Source organism: Quercus robur, chromosome 7 (genome assembly GCF_932294415.1).
Source record: "Quercus robur chromosome 7, dhQueRobu3.1, whole genome shotgun sequence".
In the NCBI taxonomy this organism is placed as follows: Eukaryota; Viridiplantae; Streptophyta; class Magnoliopsida; order Fagales; family Fagaceae; genus Quercus; species Quercus robur.
The window spans coordinates 5,292,432-5,317,940 of record NC_065540.1 but is presented as its reverse complement, the minus strand read 5'-3'; the positions used below and the strand labels follow the sequence as shown (position 1 = coordinate 5,317,940).

Sequence of the window (25,509 nt, the reverse complement as noted above, 5' to 3'; positions counted from 1 at the left end):
TCTGTGTTCCCGTAGCTGCCATAGCTGTTTTTGCAGCAATCAGATCCCTGCAACTTTTCTATAAGTTCTCTAATGCTGTTTAGCCTGAGTATACCAAGGTATGCTATTGTGTATACCATATTACCATCATTAAATCATGCCAAAAAAAAAAAATTTGAATTGAATTAATTTCATTGATGTATATACCGAAAATACAAATGGAAGTACCTAATTTCAGATAAAATTTGAATTGACAAAGGTTGAATCTAACTATCAAGGATAAATCAAAGAGCACAAAATGCCAAAACAGTCAAATCTTATCACACTAGTTCATCAAGTTTGACTTCATACTGTTCACCAGAAGAAAGGATTTTAACAACCACCATACCCCTTTGCCACTCTGAATTCCCAACTAGTATCAGCCTGTGCGCATTTATCCGTGCAGCTCGTTTGAACACCCTGAAGTAGGATAAATTCAATAACAACTTATCACAAAAAGATCAGCAATTGATTTCGAAACATGTAACATGCAAAATAAAGGAATTAGTACCATTTAAGTGGTTTACTTTCCAAAACCAAATCAACAGTCTGGCTTTGTTCTCTGAGTATACTAGCGACTCTGGCAGCTGCTCCTTGAAGATCAACATCTAGAGCGCACACAATATTCTCAATTTGGAGGCTGAGTTCTGGTAGAAGTCCTCTATCCTTGAGCAACTGCAATAGTAGATTGAAGTTAGGAATTCCAGGTGTGTTGTGTAAGTTGGATGTGGAGAAGGCGAATGATCATGTGAGCTGGGATTTTTTAATGTATATGCTTCAGCGCTGTGGGTTTTCATATAAATGGAGAAAATGGATAATGTACTGCATTTCAACTGTAAAAATTTCCATTTTGCTCAATGGTAGTCCATCTGATTTCTTTGGAAGTTCTAGGGGGATTCAGCAAGGGGACCCATTATCTCCGTTCCTTTTTGATATTGTTATAGAGGCGTTGAGTCGTATGTTGAATGTGGCTGCCTCTACTGGGCAATTCTCAGGTTTTTCTGCAGGTAGTACAGCTAGTACATCATTGATGGTGTCTCATCATTTATTTGCAAATGACACTTATAATTTGTGATGCTGAACCTACTCAGATTGCTAATTTGAGGGCAATTCTTGTTAGATTTGAGGAGGCATCAGGGTTAAATATTAATTTGGAAAAATCTGAGTTGGTACTTGGTGTGGTGCACAATTTGGAGGCTCTGGTGGGACCGTTGGGGTGTGGGCAGTCTTCGCTTCCCTTGAAATATTTGGGCCTTCCATTAGGTGCTAATTTTAAGGACTAATCCATTTGGAATCTTATCTTAGAGAAGATGGAGTAGAGATTAGCAGGTTCGATGAGATTGTATTTATCTAAAAGGGATAAGGTAACTCTCATTAAAAGCACGCTCTCGTCTTTACCCAATGAAGCACAGGTGCGTTTCCGGATTCGGATTTGGATGCAGGTGCAGGACTCAATAATTTTTTAAAAAGTAGGGTGTGGGTGCGGGGATTAAAAAATTATTAAAAATATTTTTATTTATATTTTTAATATATTGCTAAGCATACTTTTTCATATTATATAAACATATACCAAATTTAAGAGCAATAGTAAATAATAACTAAAACATGATGTTCATAAATTAAATACAACCCACAACATTATTACATTACACTACTGCTTATATAAAAAATAAAAATAAAAAAATCAGATCACAGACACATTGAGTAATAGTCAGAGCATGTGAAAGCTATGAAAAACTAAGATTGAAAGCTTGAGATTGATACTTGAGGGGAGACGGAGAGCAAAGTGTGAGTGAGTTGAGAGTTGAGACTCTTGAGAGTGAGATTGTGTGAGAGAGGGGAGACGGAGAGCAGAGGCCAGAGAGCCGTGGCATGGAGCACAGAGACCAGAGAGTGAGAGAGAGCTGAAGATAAGAACTGAGATAGAGAAAATTGCGGACTGAGATATAGGGTTTTTGTCCAAGCCATGCGTTTTGCACCTTTTTTTTTTTTTTTGGGGCAAACGGTGTGTTTCACACCTTATGTTTTTTTAATTTCAGCCTGAATCGGTCGGTTCAGCACTGGTATCGGCGGTTTTGCCCAATATGGCCTGAGTCGGCGTAAATTAGCACGAATCGGCCTGAGTCTGCATCGCATCGGCGCGAGTCTTGAAAAAAAAAAAAGTTGGACATGGCACCGACGCACAGGCAGCAGTGTCCCTCGTGCGTTGGACACGGGTGCGACTCCTCTGGCGCCACGTCCGTGCTTCCTAGTCTTTACCTACATACTTTCTTTCCCTTCTTCCTTTAACGGGAAAGGTGGCAAAGCGTATGTAGAAATTACAAAGAGATTTTTTGTGGAGAGGAATTGGTGGCGAATCTAAAATACATCTGTTTAAATGGGCCAAGGTTTGTAAGCCTTTGCAGGTTGGGGGGCTAGGTATAAGATGTTTGGGGAGCTTTAATTCTGCCTTGCTAGGAAAATGGTTGTGGAGGTATAGCATGGAGACCGATGCTTTATAGAGGAGGGTTGTAGAGCCAAAATATGGTAATATTTGGGGTGGCCGGTGTACGAAAAAGACGACAAGTCCTTATGGGGTCAGCCTGTGGAGATTCATTTGAAGTGGTTGGTTGAACTTTTCTAAACTCCTTGTGTATGATGTGGGGGATGGTACTAGAGTGAAGTTTTGGAAGCATGTGTGGTGTGGGGATTGTACTTTCCAAGAGGCTTTTTCGGAGCTTTATTGTCTTAGTAGGTCTAAGGATTCCTCAATGGCTGAAGTTATGGGTTGGTTTACTGGGAGGTTTCATTGGAATGTGCAATTTCATCGTCCACCACAAGATTGGGAACAAGAAGCTTTTGATCAATTTATGGGGTTGGTCTATTTTTCGACTGTGTGAGGGTCTGGTCCTAATAAGGTTTGTTGGAAGTCAACAAGGAGCAGAGGTTTTGAGGTTAGAGGATTTTATCATTCCTTCTATGCTCCTACTCTTGTATCCTTCCCTTGGAGAATGATTTGGCAATCGAAGGTTCCTTCAAGGGTAGCTTTCTTTGCTTGGTTTGCTTCCTTAGGTAAGATCTTAACAACAGACAACCTTCGTAAAAGACGTGTGCTTGTGCTTGATTGGTGCTATATGTGTAAGAGATGTGGGGAGTCAGTGGATCATCTTCTACTTCATTGCCCCATGGCTTGGGAGGTGTGGTCTTTGGTTTTCTGCTTGTTTGGTATCCACTGGGTTATGCCTCATACAGTTATTGAGTTGTTTGAGTCTTGGCAGGGAAAGTTTGGGCGACATTGTAACATAGATGTTTGGAGAATAGTGCCTCATTGTTTGATCTAGTGCATTTGGCGTGAAAGGAATGCTAGAAGCTTTGAGGGTTGTGAACGTTCTTTGCTAGAGATTAAGTCTTTTTTCTTGCACACTCTCTATGATTGGATTGTGGTCTTTTCTCATTTTTCTTGTTCTTCCATTCTTGTTTTTCTTGATCGTTGTATTTTCGGTTCCTGATTTGTGCCCCCATAGTACATCCCAACGTACTCGGTTTGGCACTTTTTTTTATTATTAATAATATTTTTATGTTACTTATCAAAAAAAAAAGTTAACCAAAAGAGAGAGGAGAAACAAGTATACACAAAACAATAATCATTTCAGGATAAAAATAGAAGTAAACAAAAACATCAAAATAAGGTTCAAAATCATAAGGCAGAATACATAACTGTACATATTCCAGTCCCTAGAAGACAGTGCTGAAGTCATCAACTAAAAAGAAAATTTTTCATGACAACCTACTACATTCAAGATATTAGAGACAATAGAGTGCATTACTTTTTGTAGTTTGTGCTACTGCTGTCCACTATAAATTTTAGACGACTGTAAGCTCTTTATTTTATTTTTTATAAATTAAGAGAAGGAGATTGAGTAAATGAAACTCAAACATAAGGAACATGCTCACTCCTAAAGAAACACTACAAGCTCAATTTGCTTTAGTGGGTAGACTTCATCTTCAGTGACCATTGAACACTCTTAACCAAGGTCAACAGAATAGAAAGCCAGGAAAAATGGCAGTAATCATAAAAAATGATTCACTTCATAACTAGATATATTAAATCAAGCCATGTCTGTCGGACAAAAATATGTAAGATGTGGGATACATATTGCAGTCTATTGTCTACATTCTCCTGTTACTGCATAAAATATTTGACAATATAACTATGTGTAATGGGGTTGGCAAAGGTAGAATCCACTGTTTTGATTGACTTGGGGAGAGACTTTTTGTGTGTGTGTGTGTGTGTGTTGCATGAGTGCCCCCCGCCGGGGGGGGGATAGAGAGAGAGAGAGAGTTTTGTTAAGTGCAATAAATTCTGTTTGCATGAGAATTACCTCATGTAATTCAGAAGTGGCCAAAATTCACCTCATTAAGCACTACTCAGTATAGCAGAAAATAATGAAAGGGTGTACTTACTTCGACTATAACAGCATCACCAAAACCAAAGCCACATGCAGGAAGGTCATCGCCCCCAAAAGTTGAGAGTAACTGGTCATATCGCCCACCACCACAAATGGCTCGCAACTTTCCTTCCCTATCAAAACCCTGAAAAGAAAAAGTTAGAGCTCCATTTGGAATAGGGAAAAAACAATAATGTATTTAGTTTGGTCAAGTTATACAATGTGCTTGTCTCCAATTCAATGAAAGGAAGCATACACATCAGTTAAAGAATAGCTTCACCAAAACAATCCCGAAATGAAGACTAATCTCTAAGATCAAGTACTACAAAGAATTTGGGACCATTCCATGTGGGTAAAAGTATTTCATCCTTAAAAATATAGCAGTTTGTATCTATAAATTAACTGGTTTTTCAGTGCATCTCTTTCTTAGAGAGTTTCATCAGTCTGCCACATCTGGAATTTTAATATTTCACCAGGACTCATGCTACACACCACTGGCTTCATGCAAAAGCTAGCAACAATTAAATGATTAATATTCTCACAAGTCATAATTATGTCGCAACGTTACCAGCACAAGTAAATATACACCTGAAAGAACTTTAAAATATTCTAGTGCAGTGTTTGGGTGTAAAATAATAAAGCTAAAAAATAAAAATTAACACATTCACTCATACTCATATTTTTTATTATTATATTTCTTTACATGTTTCAGCACCCAAAAAACTCAAAAAAATATTTATGGTCAATGTGATGACGCCTGCAACTTTTAGCCCTCACAGCCTGGACAATTGCCCCTAAAGCAGTCTTGTTTACAAAAACTCATTGCAATTTCCAGGCCATTACTCATTAAATTTGAAGGCAATACTTTCTTTATTTTGTCTGAGATTATCAAGCAATGCAAGCCACAGATAAGAATGCTGTTCCCAAGAAATGAAGCACACTATAAGTGGATTGAAGTATGTTGATTTTAACTCCAGTTTACTCTACAGTGACATTCTTATCAAAACATAAAGAAGGAAAAACAACACACAAAATCTCACCTCAAACACAATACCAGTGTAGTATGCAAGCCCACGGACAATTGATGCATCAAATTCAATCCATTCAGCATAACCAAACTTTTCAGCAAGGGAGAACAGCTGCTTCAGATCAGCAACAGCTTCCCCAGCACCTCCAAGTATCTCTACATACACATAAATATGCAACACCTATTTAGAATTACTCTATGTTTCATTTCTGTTCAGAGAAACTGATGCATTTACAGAAACCAATGAAAGACTAACTCAATTGCTAAGTTTATCCTAAAGGTTTGAACAGATATAAAAGATATTTACATTAAATTATTTATCATTTCTAACCCATTGCAAAGTTATGACTAGGGCTGTTCAAAGACCCAAAAGCCCCCTACACCTCAAATTCTTCTCCCCAAATCACCAATGCTCTCCCTCTATCATCTTTGTCCCAGCCCCACTCTGTTATCTTAACAGCCAAATCTTTCCTTGATCATTGCCTTTGCCGCTACTCTTCACCGCTTGCTCATCATCATCACCCCCAGCCAAATCCCTCACCCAAAAATAGGGAACAGTGCCTTCAATTAACTGTTGATTGACCCATTAACACCCCTAGAACTTATGACAGATTAGCAGCATGCTTGCACACAACATGAAATCCTTCTATCTTTGAGGACACAGGGAAGGCAGAGAAGACCTGATAACTACAGAATATATGTCAAAAAAAGGCCAAACAGAATTTATGCAGGCAACCCAAAATAATTGGGACAAAAGAATTATCGAGTTGAGTTTCTAGAATGTACATTTTGAATTAAAGGGGAAAAAAGAAGGATTATGACAACTAATTTAACCTTATTTGTCCAAAAATGGTACAAAATAACTTCTCAGTGACAATGTCAAAAAACTCAACCTTCCAACTTCGTCAATGACTTTATGGAAAGAACTTGCAACAGCTCTTCAGCAGCCTCTTCTGATACACCAGCGGACTTCAAATCTTTCTTTATCTCATCCACTGGAATCTTCCCTATCTGTTTCCACAAAAAGATGCACCCAAAAAAAAAAAAAAAATACGCTTGAGTTTCATAGAAGAAAAGCATCTGAAATTCAGGTGACATGTGTATGGCCGTGTACAAGCAACAGGGTATAAGAGCAACTGGTAGTGATATTGGATCTCTAAATTCTAGTAAAGGACAAGGTCAACGACCCCATATCTTTAAACAGCTGAGAAGTAAATATTCAAGAACATGATATACGGATAATGTGACTCAAAATACCATTCATATAGATTGGCAAAGAGATTGGTAGCTTATGTGTCTGAACGACAGGATGGATTTAACAAATTTTTACAGAATAAATTAGAATATCTTAAAACAAAGAAACTTTTAATAAACTTATAAAGAATGGAAACTATAAAGGACTAGATTTTTTTTTTTTGGGGTGCTGAATATCAGTGACTAGAATGAGTTATGGCATTATGAGCAGGATATTAAAAGACCAAGAATATTAACACTATCTGGTTTTCCAAAAGAGCAATCACATCTCAAAAAAACTTGCAACCTTGCACAGCTCACCTTGTCTATGATTATGCAAACCTTGCTGAATAAACTTTCAGGAACAGAGTAGCACCTCAATACTTCTTGTAGAACCTGTGATAAAGCAGAAAAGACTCAAAATAAAATCATGCTTCAGTCCCCCTCCCCCTCCCCCAAAAAAACTACACAAACCAGACAAATTTGTTCACAAAAGGGTGTAGAAAAATTGCAAAAGCACTATTCAATTAAGGGATAAGGAAAATAGTAGTGTTTAGATTTATATACCAAAACTGAGTACGAGCAAATTGGATTTGCCTATAATCGTGGACGAAATTGCATGTAAATTTTTAGTTTAAAGGCTCAAGTCAACTATGTAACTCTTATTGCCACTTCATCCAAAAGTTGAAGACAATCACATTATTGCATAATGAAAAAGTATTGATTCAAACTCTTTTTGATTGGTCCCATGCATCCTGTCTTACAAATAGTAACACTATTATAAATTTCACAGAATCACTTCTATTTTGAGCATAATTTTTTTGTAATTCTTTTGGGTTATGGAGTGCTCATCATTGTAATCATGAAGTAATCTATGTTATTAATAAAGTTTATTACTAATAAAACAACAGCATTGTGTGCATACAAGAATCCACAGAAACAAACACAAAGAATTGTTTATGTGATTAGAAAAGTTAAGAATGCATGTAATACTAGAATAATGTAATTCCTATGAACCTTGCTTATTAGTCTATGGGTCCAAGTTTTGCCAAACAAAGGGTACTTTCAAATTAATTAGAAGTAACTTTGGAGATCACAAATATAGCAAACCTTCATCAGCTCTGTCATTATGTCTTTCCTCAATAAAATATTTATAAGAGTTCACAAGCTAATACTTTGTTATATAAGTAAGTGAGTTGTTAATACACTTATAACTGCATTTCTCTTCACGAAAAATATTTTCATCGAACTTAAATTAGTTCCTTACAACTGAAGTTGAGAACTCATTCCAGAAAAGGCAAGCACTTCATAGGAGCGATTCGTATTAACACAAATTGGATACTTAACATGTCTTCACAAGCATTTAATGATACAAAGGCTTTGCACACGGAATTCTTAAATAATGATAAATACCATACAAACAATGTCATTACAAAAGATCCATCATACTCTATTTTCATACAAGGAAGAATTGTTCACACCTTTCGGCTAGAAACCTTGAATCCAACATCTGATGCTGTAATTCCAACTCGCTTGAAAAAAGTGACGATAGACGAAATAAGTTCTGCTTCAGCCTAGATTAAAAAATAACAAGTGCACATTTTAATCTTGACAAGAAATGAATCTAAAGCTGAATTTGGATTTGGATGACAATATCTTGTATGAACTACTTTATTTGGCTTAAAATAGCACGAAAGAGGTTTAAAATTATACAGGGAATGCAATGAATAAAAAATAGAGGACATCTTTCTCCAACATTGTCGCTTAGAGAGTGAATTTGGAATAACAGCCTCCACATACAAGTGTCAAACTCAAAAAAAAAAAGAAAAAGAAAAGAAATTTCCAATACATTCAAGACATTGACTAACATTTAAAAATAATAATAAAAAACTGATTCAAAGAAATTAATCTTTTAGTATTGAATTCCAAATTCCTCCCCTCAATCCATCCATGACCTACTAGTGTTCCAATCCATCCATGATGTTCACTAACATAAAAACTTGGTATTTTCTATAACTGATTCAAAGAAACTAATCTCTAGTATTGAAATTCAAATTCCTTCCCCCCCAAAATACTTGCATCCAAATGCAATCTATAATACTTCATAACCAGATTGAAAACTCAAAAAGGTAGAACAAATATTAGGATCATCATCCATCACATTGGTAAGGAGTGACCATAAGAAGCACATTCAGATTTTAATTTTAATTTGTCTTTCTGAAATTGGACAAATGAGGCAGTATCACAGTCTGTGTGTGTGTGTGAGAGAGAGAGAGAGAGAGAGCGAGAGAGAGAGAGAGAGAATTTGAGGCATAATTTAAGATTTTAATTTTAAAGAAGTTACAACTAACGTAGGACTTAAAATGGTAAAAAACTTCCACAACAAGCACAAAATGGCCATTCTTAGTTCAGTCAGAACAGGAACAAAAACCAAAACAGCACAGAAGTACTAAATTATTTCAAGTTGGCAGCTCATACCGTAACCTCAGGTACACCAATGATATCCATGTTCCACTGGTAGTGTTCACGGCGCCGACCCCTTGTCATTCTCTCATAACGCCAACACTGTCCTACAGCAAACCATTTCAATGGGAGGGATACAGATTTTCTGGACAAGAAAAAACATGGAGATCAAATTCTGGCATCTGCACCTGGGTACAAAATTCATAAGTAAATAAATACAGAAGACTTAAGAGTTTACAGACATCAAACTTGAAAACCAACAGAGCAAATACTGAGAAAAACATAACAAAATAAAGACGAAGAAGACTATGCATTGTTTTTATAGCAAAAGCAGCTGCAGATTCAGGATTAGTACCCTTTCTGTATCACAAGCCTCGCCAACGAAGGAGTGAGCTCGGGCCTCAATGCAACTCGACGGTTCCCCCGATCTTCAAAACAGTATAGCTGCACAATGAAAGAATATAAAGCAAATGTAAAAGTAAATTTGCATGAGAGTTTAGTTTTACTTCTATATGAGAAATATTGATTAGCTAACATGGGTTTAAAAAAAGAGACCAAAATCTTTCAGGAATCAACTATAGCATTAGTTCACATTAAGCAAATGACCACGGTCGTGCAATCACATATTATGCCATCACTGCCATGGTGCTTATCTTTAGAAATTTTCTGGCATTAGATTACTCTCCCGGGCCTTAATTCAAAAACAACCTACTCCACTAAATTCAGAAACTATAAATCATTTACCATACCATTTCTCCCATTTTTTTAAACTTCAAAAACTCCTGTGTCGATTATCACAAACAATCACAATGTCTGTATATATTACTACAACTTAATTAATCACTTCAACCCGAAATTCAATTAATTTTCTCGCAAACTAAATGCCACAATTCAAGTAAAGCTAAGTGTTTGAACAGCTGCGTATATAAAGCAAATCAAATGGTACAAAAATGTAGCTTAGTTTATACGTATACCTGGTCCCTAATCTCCTCGCCGGCTTTTCTAATGTACAATGCCTCCGACTCCAATACCGGAAAATCAACCTCCTCGAATCCAAACAGCCGCGAAACCTAAATTCCACAGCCAATCAAATACAAACAACATACACATATACATATATATACACAGATATTATATATTTATACCTCTCGGAAATTGTGAAAGAGCCAAGTGCGGAGGCGCATTTCCTCGGGGGGGAAGTCTCTGGTGCCCTTGGGAGGATTGACGTCGATTTTCTGCAACTCTTCGGTGATTGGAGGTGGAGCGAGCGCACCGGACCTACCTCCGCCACTGCCATTATCGCCGGTGGACTGTGCTGCGGCGGCGGCGGCGGCGGACGATAGAGAAGAGAGGCTTCTAGGGTTTATTGTAGGGATTGGGAATTTGCGAACGCGATTGAGAGCGAGTGACGGAGATGAGAAGCGAGGGAGAGAGAAGAATAAAGGCTTCAGGTGAAGAAGCGATGAAGGGATTGCAGGCATGGTGGTGCGAGACTGTGGGAGAGAGAGAGAGAGTGAGGACGTGGCACGCTTAGCTCGGCCTCTTCGGTTCTTTGCCACGCGGGTTGTTGTGTTGATTGGGCCTGGAGTTTGGGCTCTGTGTTGGACCTGCTGGTCGAACAGCGAAAATTGGACTTTTAGAGATTGAGTCCAAAAGAGTAGATTTTTTTTTTTTTTTTGGGGGTGCCAAAATGCATAAACAGCCCACAAGGTTTCAATTTTTTTTAATAGCTTTATGAGGTTTCTATTTTCATGAAATTTAGATTTAGGATTAACTTTTGTTAGCTCATATGGATAAAAAAAAAAATAGCAAAGTTTAATTACAAAATTGGTTGTAACTTAAGATTATAACCTTACTCAATATCTTTTTATTAGAGATAAATTTTGAGAATTCCACTATTGGATTACATCTTATTCTTATATCTTTTATACTTGCAAAATTTCAAGAAAATTAAAGACCAATAGCTATGGTATCAATAAATTGTTTTAATTGTAAGTTTTTGTAGTTTAAAATTATGCATAAAATATAAGTTTATAGATCATATAGTAAATAATATCTGATTGACACAATATTTGACATGTGTATCAATATATTGTTTTAATTGTTAGTTTTTGTAGTTTAAAATTATGCATAAAATATAAGCTTATAGATCATATGATAAATAATATCTGATTGACACAATATTTGACATGTATATTAATAGTATAAAAAACATACAATTTAACGATTACATTATCAAAATATATAGTAATTTTTATTTTATTGAGTAAGGTTGTAGCCTAAAGTTACAAGCCTACAACCAATTTTGTAATTAAACTTTATCCTAAAAAAAATCATGTTAAGAGTTCTTTGCAGATGATGGAGCTATGAAGGGTTTGCAAGCATGGTGGTTTAAGACAATGAGAGTGTGTGGGAGAGAGAGAGACTGTTTGAAATGGTGGCACCCACACACGCTTTGCTTGGCCTCTTCAATTCTTTGCCACGTGAGTTGTTTTGTTCTTTAGGCCTAGCCCTCAGGTTTGGGCTTCGTGTTGGTTGAACACTTGAACTACAAAATTGGGCTCAGAGATCGAGTCCAAAAGAGTAGTGGTGTTTTTTATTTTGCCAAACTGCAAAAAAACCCCCACAAGAATTCAATTATTTTTACAACTTCATGTGGTTCTTATTTCCTCCAAATTGATCCCTGGGATTAATCTACATTAGCTCTTATGGATGGAAAAATCCTGTGATCACATTAAGAATATTAAACAACTGATTTGCGCCATTAGACACGCGAGGGTTAAGTGATTTTTCTGTCTTAGTTCTAATTGTCAATTTAGCTGAAACTGACTCAAACAACTGAACCCCATACAGACATTTTTGCATCTAGGCTTTTTTTGGTCCCCTTATAGCTTTACGTTAGTCAAGGGAGCTAGACGTGCCTCTGAACTAAGGAGAGCTCTTGGTTTTGTGTACTTGTGTCCAAGAGAGTAGTTGATAACCAACTTGCATACCCACCTCCTTTACGGACCTTAATAATTAATATAAATTTGGTTTTTTTTTTGAGAAACTATATAAATTTGGTTTTGAAACTTGAAAAAGGGTCATGGGCTAGGATTAATTGTGTAAAACGACTCATATCCACTAGGAAAGCGATTTTTTATCCCATCAGTTATACTTGTATGAATAGTACCAGTTATTTAAATTAATTTAATATTTATAGAATTATAATGAATATATATATATATATCAAAATAATAGGGAGAAAAGGTTTTAGTCTTTACACTTTTTATATCAAATTAAAGATGCTCAAATTTTCTATTGTTGTTTATTTTCTACTTGTATAATACTTAAAAATGATTATTGAGAAAAGGTAGTTAAAAATATCACATATTTTTTGCAAATATTGACACAAAGTATCAACTTTAATAATTATATTTTTTGTAGTATATATATAGGGTTTATTTATTTTATATTTCAAACTGTTTTATAGTAATTGTTTATTATACATGGTAGGAATATAGTATATATATAGGGTTTACACTTTACACAAAATGAAAGAAGAAGAAGAAGAAAAAAAAAAAAAAAAGATCCATGGGATTGGTTTAGTGGCTCTCATGCCTCATAAGACCTTCCAATGCCTCGTGAGATCTATAAAGTCCTGGATTTAAAGTTTTAATTCGAAACCCTAATCTTGAGGTTACTCTCAAGAGGATTCTTCTCTCTATGACTAATCATGAGATTTTAGCCCTGGTTAAATGGTTTTTTTTTTTTTTTTTTTCAATTTTCATATAACATTGGGGTTTTTCAGTTGGAGATCAAAATTTGCTATCCATTAAGTAATTTTGTTAAAGAGTTTTTTTCTTCTTTCATAAAATTTTCAAAACTATAGTTAAAATTGTTTAATGGAATAGATTGTAAAAATAAAAGAGCAAAAATTACTTTAAACTACATTACAAATGCACATTGCATTAAACAAAATTTATCAAAAACCAAAAATTGTAATAGATTATTGGATATTCTGGAACTTTAAAAAGGTGGATACCAAGATGTTCTATTCTACTAATTTAATATAATATGTCATTAGTCTCCTCACATGCACTAAGTTCGTATTTAGAGATTTTAGATTCTTCTCTCTCTCTCTCTCTCTCTCTCTCTCTCTCTCTCTCTCTCCATTTACTTCTTTTTTATTTTTTATAATAGTTTATTGGATATTTTGGGAACTTTCAACGATTGGAGATCAAGACATTCTCTTTTTTTTTTTTGAAAAACAAACCAACTGTTAAACACACATATACACACACTTAATTACACTCTCTCACCAAGTTCAAAAACATTGAGATCAAGATATTCTATTCCAATCATATATAGAGAAGACAAGATATTTTTCTAATAAATATATTTTAAATTAAATAGATAGAGATAAGATATAGATATAGATTAAATAAACGTGGTCATTAATTAAAATAATTGGGTTTGAATATAGAAATATAAAGTACTTTTATTATGTTCTCTTTTATTATTTTGATTGAATTGATTATTGATTATCAATCAAGATGTAGTAGCTTTGAATTACGTTATTACTTTTTTTTGGAGAATATTAAGTATTTTAACACACACATGCGGGAAGAGATTTACAACGAAGACTCTAAACCTCTTTAACTTACATTCATTTTTCTAATTATGTTATCACTTTAATACTCTCTCCGTCTCAATTTGTTTGTCCTGTTTGAAAAGTCAAACTTTTTAAGGGAACATCATTTATTATCTTGTCTACTTTATAAAAATATATAAGTTTACAAAACTACCCTTAAATAAATTTATCAGCTTTTGACTTTCAAAAAAAAAAATTATCAGTTTTTTTTTTTAAAGAGTTATTCTTAATGAGGCAATTAAAAAGATACCCCAATTAGATTGATTTTTTAAATATTTGTTAGTTTTCTTTTCAAATAGTTTTGAAAATAAGGTAGGGGTATAAAAGGAACATTAGTAAATTAATGACTTTTATTTTTAGAAACGAGACAATATTTTGGGACATCTCAAAATGGAATAAATGACAAATAAACTGAGACGACGGGAGTATATCAAAAACTATAACGTACAAACACTGTTTTTTTCCCCCCCTAATTAACTAAACTAGTAAAATCTCTAATTGTAAAAAAATAAAATAAAAAAAAAAGAAAAAAAAAAAGAAAAAAGAAAAAGAAAGAGGATATAGGGTTCGATCTCTACTTACACGACTACATAAAGGAAATCAATTAATGTCTTAGTATGATAATAAAGAATAATCATCATGATCACCAACGTTAAAATTATTTATAAAAAAAATCATAATTACAAAAACTTTATATAGTTAAAATTCTACAACAATACCTGTCAATAGCCTTATAGATTAGTTGCCAAATAGCCTTTTTGCAATTGCGAAAGCTTATTTGCCAAAAAGTCTAATAGATTTTGTGGTATTGCTTCCTCGTCTTCATAAGGGCACCAATATTCAAATCTTCTCTCTATCTTCATAACTATTACTATAAAATAATTGAGCTTAGTCTAGGCCCTAGGGAAAATAACTGTGTTGAAAATACTAGAAATGGATTTGACCGGGTAAAGGGTAACGCATGCCTTATTTGGTCCTAACATTTATTACATTGATGTTTAATCAAGGAAAAACATACACAAATATTTGACAGGAATGGTATATTCCATTTAATTTAATTTAATTATTATCATCTAATATTACTATGAGTCTATGACATTAATATATCTATAAGTATTGGACCCATTGGGGCATTTTTGTTTATGGATACTTTTCGATGAATAGCCCTAGGGGCCTAGGGCCTAGGGCCTTTCACCCTTTATACTTGGTTGCATTTTTTCCACGAGAAAAATAAATTATAGCAGCCATTTTGCGAGGTCCCCCCAGCACATAGATTTATTAGACAATAAATAAATGAGATAAATGTGTAGAAAGGCAGAGAGAGAGTCAAATTGATGTTCTGACTTCCACACCTAATTTCCTTGCCATTCAATCAAAGGTCCTTAGCTCGAAATCTAGGTCATTGTGGGGGCGTTTGAATTTCTGGGTTTTGAGAGAAAACATCACTGCTTTTGTAAGCATAGACAGCAAAGTCAAGTGATTCTGCCTTTTTCAGTTTATTAGGGTCCAATTTCATCAATACGTTTATGGAAAAAAAAATCTAGAGAAAAATTATGAGTGGTGTTAATTAAACTTACTAAAATATTTCTGTATCACAAGCCTCGCCAACGAAGGAGTGAACTCGGGCCTCAATGCAACTCGACGATTCCCCGATCTTCAAAACAGTATAGCTGCTGCACAATGAAAGAGTATAAAGCAAACGTAACAGTAAATTTGCATGAGAGTTTAGTTTCACTTCTAAATGAGAAATATTGATTAGCTAACATGGGTTTAAAAAGATAGACCAATATCTTTCAGGAATCAACTATAGCATTAGTTCATATTAAGCAAATGACCACGGTCGTGCAATCATCAACAAATGTTATACACGCACATTGTGCCATGGTACTTATATTTAGAAAATTTTCTGGCATCAGATTACTCTCCCGGGCCTTAATTCAAAAACAACCTACTCCACTAAATTCAGAAACTATAAATCATTTACCATACCATTTCTCCTATTTTTTTAAAATTCAAACACTCCCGTGTCGATTATCACAAACAATCACAATGTCTGTATATATTACTACAACTTAATTAATCACTTCAACCCAAAATTCAATTAATTTACTCGCAAAGCTAAATGCTACAATCCAAGTAAAGCTAAGTGTTTTAACAGCCACTAAAATTTTGAGCTCAATGTGTAGTATGTATATAAAGCAAATCAAATGGTACAAAAATGTAGCTTTGTTTATACGTATACCTGGTCCCTAATCTCCTCGCTGGCTTTTCTAAAGTACAATGCCTCCGACTCCAACACCAGAAAATCAACCTCCTCAAATCCAAACAGCCGCGAAACCTAAATTCCACAACCAATCAAATACAAACAACATACACATATACATATACATATATATACATAGATATTATATATTTATACCTCTCGGAAATTGTGAAAGAGACAAGTGCGGAGGTGCATTTCCTCGGGGGGAAAGTCTCTGGTGCCCTTGGGAGGATTGACGTCGATTTTCTGCAACTCTTCGGTGATTGGAGGTGGAGCGAGCGCACCGGACCTACCTCCGCCACTGCCATTATCGCCGGTGGACTGTGCTGCATTGGCGGCGACAGACGATAGAGAAGAGAGGCTTCTAGGGTTTATTGTAGGGATTGGGAATTTGCGAAAGCGATTGAGAGCAAGTGACGGAGATGAGAAGCGAGGGAGAGAGAAGAATAAAGGCTTCAGGTGATGAAGCGATGAAGGGATTGCAGGCATTGTGGTGCGAGACTGTGGGAGAGAGAGAGTGAGGACGTGGCACGCTTAGCTCGGCCTCTTCGGTTCTTTGCCACGCGGGTTGTTGTGTTGATTGGGCCTGGAGTTTGGGCTCTGTGTTGGACCTGTTGGTCAAACAGCGAAAATTGGACTTTTAGAGATTGAGTCCAAAAGAGTAGATTTTTTTTTTTTTTTGGGGTGCCAAAATGCATAAACAGCCCACAAGGTTTCAAATTTTTTTAATAGCTTTATAAGGTTTCTATTTTCATGAAATTTACATTTAGCATTAACTTTTGTTAGCTCTTATGGAAAAAAAAAATGGCAAAATTTAGTTACAAAATTAGTTGTAACATAAGGTTATAACCTTACTCAATATCTTTTTATTGTAAATAAATTTTGAGAATTCCACCATTGAATTACATCTTATTCTTATATCCTCCATGCTTGCAAAATTTAAAGAAAATTAAAGACTAATAGCTATGGTATCAATAAATTGTTTTAATTGTAAGTTTTAGTAGTTTAAAATTATACATAAAATATAAACTTATAGATCATATAATAAATAATATCCGATTGACACAACATTTGACATGTGTATCAATAAATTTTTTTAATTGTTAGTTTTCGTAGTTTAAAATTATGCATAAAATATAAGCTTATAGATCATATGGTAAATAATATCTGATTGACACAACATTTGATATGTGTATTAAGAGTGTAAAGAACATACAATTTAACGGTTAAATTATCAAAATATATAGTAATTTTTATTTTATTGAGTAAGGTTATAACCTAAAGTTACAAGCCTGCAACTAATTTTGTAACTAAACTTTATCCTAAAAAAAATCATGTGAAGAGTTCTTTGCAGATGATGGAGCTATGAAGGGTTTGCAGGCATGGTGATTTAAGACTATAAGAGTGTGTGGGAGAGAGAGAGACTGTTTGAAAGGGTGGCACCCACGTCCGCTTTGCTCGGCCTCTTCAATTCTTTGCCAAGTGAGTTGTTTTGTTCTTTAGGCCTAGCCCTCAGGTTTGGGCTTCATGTTGGTTGAACACTTGAACTACAAAATTGGGCTTAGAGATTGAGTCCAAAAGAGTGGTGGTGTTTTTTATTTTGCCAAAAAGCAAAAACACCCCCACAAGATTTCAATCATTTTTATAAACTTCATGTGGTTTTTATTTCCTCCAAATTGATCCATGGGATCAATCTACATTAGCTCTTAAGGATGGAAAAATCACATGATCACATTAAAAATATTAAACAACTGATTTGCACCATTAGACACGCGAGGGTTAAGTGATTTTTCCGTCTTAGTTCTAATTGTCAATTTAGCTGAAACTGACTCAAACAACTGAACCCCATACAGACATTTTTGCATCTAGGCTTTTTTTGGTCCCCTAATAGCTTTACGTCAGTCAAGGGAGCTGGACGTGCCTCTGAACTAAGGATTGCTCTTGGTTTTGTGTACTTGTGTCCAAGAGAGTAGTTGATAACCAACTTGCATACCTGCCTCCTTTACGGACCTTAATATAAATTTGGTTTTGAAACTTGCAAAAGGGTCATGGGCTAGGATTAATTGTGTAGAATGACTCATATCCACTAGGAAAGCGATTTTTTATCTCATCAGTTATACTTGTATGAATAGTACCAGTTATTTAAATTAATTTAATATTTATAGAATTATAATGAATATATATATATATAAATATATATATATATATATCAGAATAATAAGGAGAAAAGGTTTCAGTCTTTACACTTTTTATATCAAATTAAAGATGCTCAAATTTGGTATTGTTGTTTATTTTCTACTTGTATAATACTTAAAAATGATTTTTGAGAAAAGGTAGTTAAAAATATCAAATATTTTTTGCAAATATTGACACAATGTATCAACTTTAATAACTATATTTTTTGTAGTATATATATAGGGTTTATTTGTTTTATATTTCAAACTGTTTTATAGTAATTGTTTATTGTACATAGTAGGAATATAGTGTATATATATATATAGGGTTTACACTTTACACAAAATGAAAGAAGAAGAAGAAGAAAAAAAAGAAGAAAAAAAAAAAGATCCATGGGATTGGTTTAGTGGCTCTCATGCCTCATAAGACCTTCCAATGCCTCGTGAGATCTATAAAGTCCTGGATTTAAAGTTTTAATTCGAAACCCTAATCTTGAGGTTACTCTCAAGAGGATTCTTCTCTTTGTGACTAATCATGAGATTTTTGCCCCGGTTAAATGGTTTTTTTTTTTTTTTTTTTCAATTTTCATATAACATTGGGGTTTTTCAGTTGGAGATCAAAATTTGCTATCCATTAAGTAATTTTGTTAAAGAGTTTTTTCTTATTTCATAAAATTTTCAAAACTATAGTTAAAATTGTTTAATGGAATAGATTGTAAAAATAAAAGAACAAAAATTACTTTAAACTACATTACAAATGCACATAAATGCACATTGCATTAAACAAAATTTATTAAAAACCAAAAATTGTAATAGATTATTGGATATTCTGGAACTTTAAAAAGGTGGATACCAAGATGTTCTATTCTAATAATTTAATATAATATATCACTAGTCTCCTCACATGCACAAAGTTTGTATTTAAAGATTTTTTATTCTTCTCTCTCTCTCTCTCTCTCTCTCTCTCTCTCTCTCTCTCTCTCTCTCCATTTACTTCTTTTTTTTATAATAGTTTATTGGATATTTTGGGAACTTTCAATGATTGGAGATCAAGACATTCTTTTATTTATTTATTTGAAAAACAACTGTTAAACACACATATACACACACTTAATTACACTCTCTCACCAAGCTCAAACACATTGAGATCAAGATATTCTATTCCAATAATATATAGAGAAGACAAAATATTTTTCCCATAAATATATTTTAAATTAAATAGATAGAGATAAGATATAGATATAGATTAAATAAATGTCGGTCGTTAATTAAAATAATTGGGTTTGAATATAGAAATATAAAGTACTTTGATTATGTTCTCTTTTATTATTTTGATTGAATTGATTATTGATGATCAATCAAGATGTAATAGCTTCGAATCACTTTTTTTTTTTTTTTTTTTTAAGAATACTAAGTATTTTAACACACACATACATGGAGAGGTTTACAGCAAAGGCTTTAAACCTCTTTAACTCACATTTATTTTTCCAATTATGTTATCATTTTAATACTCCCTCCGTCCCAATTTGTTTGTCATGTTTGAAAAGTCAAATTTTTTAAGGGAACATCATTTATTGTCTTGTCTACTTTATAAAAATATATAAGTTTACAAAACTACCCTTAAATAAATTTATTAGCTTTTTTTTTTAAAGAGTTATTCTTAATGAGACAACTAAAAAGATGCCCCAATTAGATTGATTTTTTAAATATTTGTTAGTTTTTTTTTTTCAAAATAGTTTTGAAAATAAGGTAGGGGTATAATAGGAACATTAATAAATTAATGACTTTTATTTTTAGAAACAGGACAATATTTTGGGACATCCCAAAATGGAATAGTTGACAAACAAACTGGGATGAAGGGAGTACATCAAAAACTATAAAGTACAAACACTATTTTTTTTTCCTAATTAACTAAACTAGTAAAATCTCTTATTGCCAAAAAAAAAAAGGATATAGGGTTCGATCTCTACTTACACAACTACATAAAAGAAATCAATTAATGTCTTAGTATGATAATAAAGAATAATCATCAAAAGCATTAAAATTATTTATAAAAAAATCATAATTACAAAAACTTTATATAGTTAAAATTCTATAACAATAGTTGTCAATAGCCTTATAGATTAGTTGCCAAATAGCCTTTTTGCAATTGCAAAAGCTTATTTGCCAAAAAGTCTTATAGATTTTGTGGTATTGCTTCCTCATCTTCATGAGGGCACCAATATTCAAATCTTCTCTCTATCTTCATAACTATTACTATAAAATAATTGAGCTTAGTCTAGGGATTCTATAACAATAGTTGTCAATAGCCTTATAGATTAGTTGCCAAATAGCCTTTTTGCAATTGCAAAAGCTTATTTGCCAAAAAGTCTTATAGATTTTGTGGTATTGCTTCCTCATCTTCATGAGGGCACCAATATTCAAATCTTCTCTCTATCTTCATAACTATTACTATAAAATAATTGAGCTTAGTCTAGGGAATATAACTGTGTAGAAAATACTAGAAATGGATTTGACCGGGTAAAGGGTAATGCATGCCTTATTTGGTCCTAGCATTTATTACATTGATGTTTAATCAAGGAAAAACATACACAAATATTTGACAGGAAAATGGTATATTCCATTTAATTTAATTTAATTATTATCATCTACTATTACTATGAGTCTATGATATTAATATATCTATAAGTATTGGACCCATTGGGGCATTTTTGTTTATGGATACTTTTCGATGAATGGCCCCAGGGGCCTAGGGCCTAGGGCCTTTCAACCTTTATACTTGGTAGCATTTTTCCCACGAGAAAAATAAATTATAGATTTACCGAGGTCCCCACACCACATAGATTTATTAGATAATAAATAAATGAGATAAATGTGTAGGAAGGCAGTGAGAGAGTCAAAATTGATGTTCTATTCTAACTTCCACCCCACCCTGGGAGTTTCTCTCCCTAGTTTCCTTGCCATTCAATCAAAGGTCCTTAGCTCGAAATCTAGGTCATTGTGGGGGCGTTTGAATTTCTGGGTTTTGAGAGATAACATCACTGGTTTCGTAAGCATAGACAGCGAAGTCAAATGATTCTGCCTTTTTCAGTTTATTAGGGTCCAACTTCATCAATACGTTTATGGAAAAAAAAAATCTAGGGAAAAATTATGAGTGGTGTTAATTAAACCTACTACAATATTTCTGTATCACAAGTGACAAGCCTCGCCAACGAAGGAGTGAGCTCGGGCCTCAATGCAAATCGACGATTCCCCCGATCTTCAAAACAGTATATCTGCACAATGAAAGAGTATAAAGCAAATGTAAAAGTAAACTTGCATGAGAGTTTAGTTTCGCTTCTAAATGGGAAATATTGATTATCTAAAATGGGTTTAAAAAGATAGACCAATATCTTTCTGGAATCAACTATAGCATTAGTTCATATTAGCAAATGACCACGGTCGTGCAATCATCACCAAATGTTATACACGCATATTGTGCCATGGTACTTATGTTTAGAAAATTTTCTGGCATCAGATTACTCTCCCGGGCCTTAATTCAAAAACATCCTACTCCACTAAATTCAGAAACTACAAATCATTTACCATACCATTTCTCCCATTTTTTTAAACTTCAAAAACTCCCGTGTCGATTATCACAAACAATCACAATGTCTGTATATATTACTACAACACTTTTTTTTTTTTTTTTTTTTTTTTTTTTGAGGAGCTATATATTACTACAACTTAATTAATCACTTCAACCCGAAATTCAATTAATTTACTTGCAAAGCTAAATGTCACAGTTCAAGTAAAGCTAAGTGTTTGAACAGCCACTAAAATTTTGAGCTCAATGTGTAGTGTGTATATAAAGCAAATCAAATGGCACAAAAATGTAGCTTAGTTTCTACGTATACCTGGTCCCTAATCTCCTCACTGGCTTTTCTAATATACAATGCCTCCGGCTCCAACACCAGAAAATCAACCTCCTCGAATCCAAACAGCCGCGAAACCTAAATTCCACAACCAATCAAATACAAACAACATACACATATACATATACATATACACATATATACACAGATATTATATATTTATACCTCTCGGAAATTGTGAAAGAGCCAAGTGCGGAGGCGCATTTCCTTGGGGGGGGAAATCTTTGGTGCCCTTGGGAGGATTGACATCAATTTTTTGCAACTCTTCGGTGATTGGAGGTGGAGCGAGCGCACCGGACCTACCTCCACCACTACCATTATCGCTGGTGGACTGTGCTGCGGTGGCAGCGGCGGACGATAGAGAAGAGAGGCTTCTAGGGTTTATTGTAGGGATTGGGAATTTGCGAAAGCGATTGAGAGCAAGTGACGGAGATGAGAAGCGAGGGAGAGAGAAGAATAAAGGCTTCAAGTGAAGAAGCGATGAAGGGATTGCAGGCATGGTGGTGCGAGACTATGGGAGAGAGAGAGAGAGTGAGAACGTGGCACGCTTTGCTCAGCCTCTTTAGTTCTTTGCCACGCGGATTGTTATGTTGATTGGGCCTGGAGTTTGGGCTTTGTGTTAGACCTGTTGGTCGAACAACGAAAATTGGACTTTTAGAGATTGAGTCCAAAGGAGTAGTGTTTTTTTTTTTTTGGTTGCAAAATGCATAAACAGCCCACAAGGTTTCAATTTTTTTAATAGCTTTATGAGTCAAAAAAGTTTCTTTGACCTAGGGAAACCCTAGCCGCCAGGAGAATAACCTAGTGCCTGTGTCTTAGTGGGGCTTCCATGGTCCTCTTTCTCACGTTGCTTTACTGACCTGAGGGAAAGAGTGGGTAAGTGTCTTTGCGATGGAGAAGTTGATGGGATCGTGGAAGAGGTTTTCCCTCTCAGAGTCCGAAGGTAATAAGTTCGCAGTCCGAGAGGAGACCACAGTGGAGGAGTATTTGTTGGTAGCGAAGTTTTTTACTCGACGAGTGTCGAATATGAAAGCTATAGCCAAGACCTTCAAACTTTTGTGGAAGACTAGGAAAGGTTTCGAGATTAGAGATATGGGTGACCACAAGATTCTTTTCGTTTTTCCTGAGGAGGCAGATATTGATAGGGTTCTGGAGGGGGAGCCTTGGTCTTTTGATAGACACCTTGTGGTGCTGCAAAGAATAGATAGGGATGATGCAATCCGATCCCGGGATTTTAGAGTCACTCACTTCTGGGTTCAGGTCCATGATATGCCAGTTGGAAGTTTCTCTCTAGACCTGGCTAAGGAGATTGGGTCGGTAGTGGGCAAGGTAGAGAATCAAATGACAGATGAGGGAGACCAGTATGGAGTAAACTTTATTCGGATAAGGGTTGCAGTAGATATCCATAAATTGATATGTTGTGGGCGTACGATTACTACGATGAGAGGAAAGGAGGGTTGGGTGAACTTTAGGTATGAATGACTGCCCAATATCTGTTATTGGTGCGGTAAACTTACCCATGGAGATAGAGAATGTCCACTGTGGATTAGAAGTAGAGGTACTCTCAAGGATGGTGATCAACAGTTTGGTGCTTGGCTTCGTGCAACTACACTAAACCCATTCAAAGAAACAATGATCCGTGTGTCGAGTTTGGATGAGGAAAAGGGTTGGGATGGATTCGAAATGCATGAAGAGAATGCTAAGGAAAGGTACAGTTCAAAGGAAGATGGTGGACGTGGCTTGGAGGTTAGTCAGGTGGCAGTGTGGAGTAAGGAGGTAATCGGTGAGCAATTTGGTTCGGTGGTTGACCGAGGTGAAAGATTGGCAAGTCCAGAAAAACGGGGAACCATTTTGGAAAGTCCAAACAACGTGGAGTCTCTGCTGCTTTGCAGTAATGATGAAATGATGCAGAATACTTTATTCCCGGAGCAATTAGAGGAGATTGATTATGAGCTTTCCAAGTTTGACAACGTAAAAGTCAAAGGGGACGTTGTTGAGAATAGTGAGGTCATGCTCCACCAATAGGAGGTTGAGGATAAGGAAATTAATGGGCCTAGGGCGTTGGGCCTATCTTCTAGCCCGGTTGCAATGAAAGACAAAGGAAAAAATAAGGAAAAGGGATGGGTACATAGAGAATGAATTCAAGTTGAGCCCATTGGACAACACTCTTCCATCCTATCAAAAAGAGCTTTTAGAGATGAGAACGTAGAAACTGAGGAAACAAAGGGGAATAAGAAGAATGTAGCAAAGTCTGTTACAATGTCATCGGTGGAGGCTGGTTCCCAGCCCCGCCGGAACCATTGAATCTTTTAGCATGGAATTGCCGGGGGCTTGGGAACCGCCGTGCAATTCAGGAGCTTGTAGACATTGTACAAGCACAAGGTTCCGAGATCGTGTTTTTGTCGGAAACATGGTCTAATAAAGAATGGATGGAATGGGTTTGATGTCAGTTGAAGTTTGTTGGATGTTTCACTGTCCCAAGTGATGGTAGGGGTGGTGGGTTGGCACTTTTATGGAAGGAAGAAGATGTGGTTTGGGTTGACAGTTTCTCACAATATCATATCAATGCGATAGTGCAAGGAGGTTCGGAGAACACATGGTGCTTAACTGGTTTCTACTGCGAACGGAGACGAGTAAAAGAACTAAGGGGTGGAAAATGCTTCGTATGTTGAATTCAAAACCAAAGCTCCCATGGTGTTGTTTTGGAGACTTCAATGAGTTATTGGAGGTTAAGGAAAAAAGTGGTGGTGCACAACGGTCTCATAATCTCATGCAGTCTTTTCGAGACATCCTTGATGAATGCGGTTTTGTCGATTTGGGGTATTCCGGACCTAAGTTCACTTGGCATGGTCGTCGACGTGGCAAATGGATTTGGGAACGCCTTGACCGAGGGGTGGCTAACTATGATTGGTTAGCTCGATACCCCACGGGTAGAGTCACACATTTGAACTGTTACACATCAGACCATAGACCAATATTACTAACTCTTGATCCAAACGGGGAAAGACAGAGGTGGAAGCGAAAGCCATTCCGGTTCGAAGCGATGTGGGTCACTGACCCGGAATGTGGCAATATCGTCTCTAGAGCTTGGTCTCATCAGTGTGCGAATGGCACCCCTATGTTCACCACTACTAGTAAGTTGAAGAGATGCAAAAAACATTTAAAGAAGTGGAGCAAGGCCCACTTCGGCAATGTCAAAAAACAAATCCAGCAGACAAAGGAAATGTTATGAAAAGCTGAGGAAAGATCGGTCAGGGAGAATAACTATGAGGAGGTGTCAAGGTTGAAGTCAGAACTGAATGTTTTGCTTGATAGGGAAGAACAGATGTGGCACCAGAGATCTCGGGTTCAATGGAT

The 25,509-nt window shown here is 35.4% G+C and overlaps 1 protein-coding gene across 6 annotated transcripts; it reads right to left on the bottom strand.

Annotated features, from left to right (window-relative positions):
• Positions 1-153: 153 nt before the first annotated feature.
• Positions 154-22,688, bottom strand: LOC126691890 (histidine--tRNA ligase, chloroplastic/mitochondrial). Of its 6 annotated transcripts, none has more exons than XM_050387210.1 (12): positions 22,432-22,688; positions 16,221-16,333; positions 16,044-16,139; positions 9,524-9,612; positions 9,184-9,313; positions 8,187-8,279; positions 7,027-7,101; positions 6,366-6,483; positions 5,486-5,628; positions 4,462-4,590; positions 530-693; positions 154-438 (listed from the first exon to the last, which is right to left on the bottom strand). In XM_050387210.1, exons 1-12 carry the CDS (start codon positions 22,649-22,651, stop codon positions 300-302), a joined length of 1,509 nt encoding a protein of 502 aa, XP_050243167.1. In that variant the 5' UTR covers positions 22,652-22,688; the 3' UTR covers positions 154-299. The 6 variants fall into 6 exon arrangements, with proteins under 6 accessions (XP_050243167.1, XP_050243166.1, XP_050243165.1 ...); XM_050387209.1 differs by lacking the exon at positions 16,044-16,139 and adding an exon at positions 10,143-10,238; XM_050387208.1 differs by lacking the exons at positions 16,044-16,139; positions 16,221-16,333 and adding exons at positions 10,143-10,238; positions 10,314-10,501 and having other exon boundaries at positions 22,507-22,688.
• Positions 22,689-25,509: the final 2,821 nt, after the last annotated feature.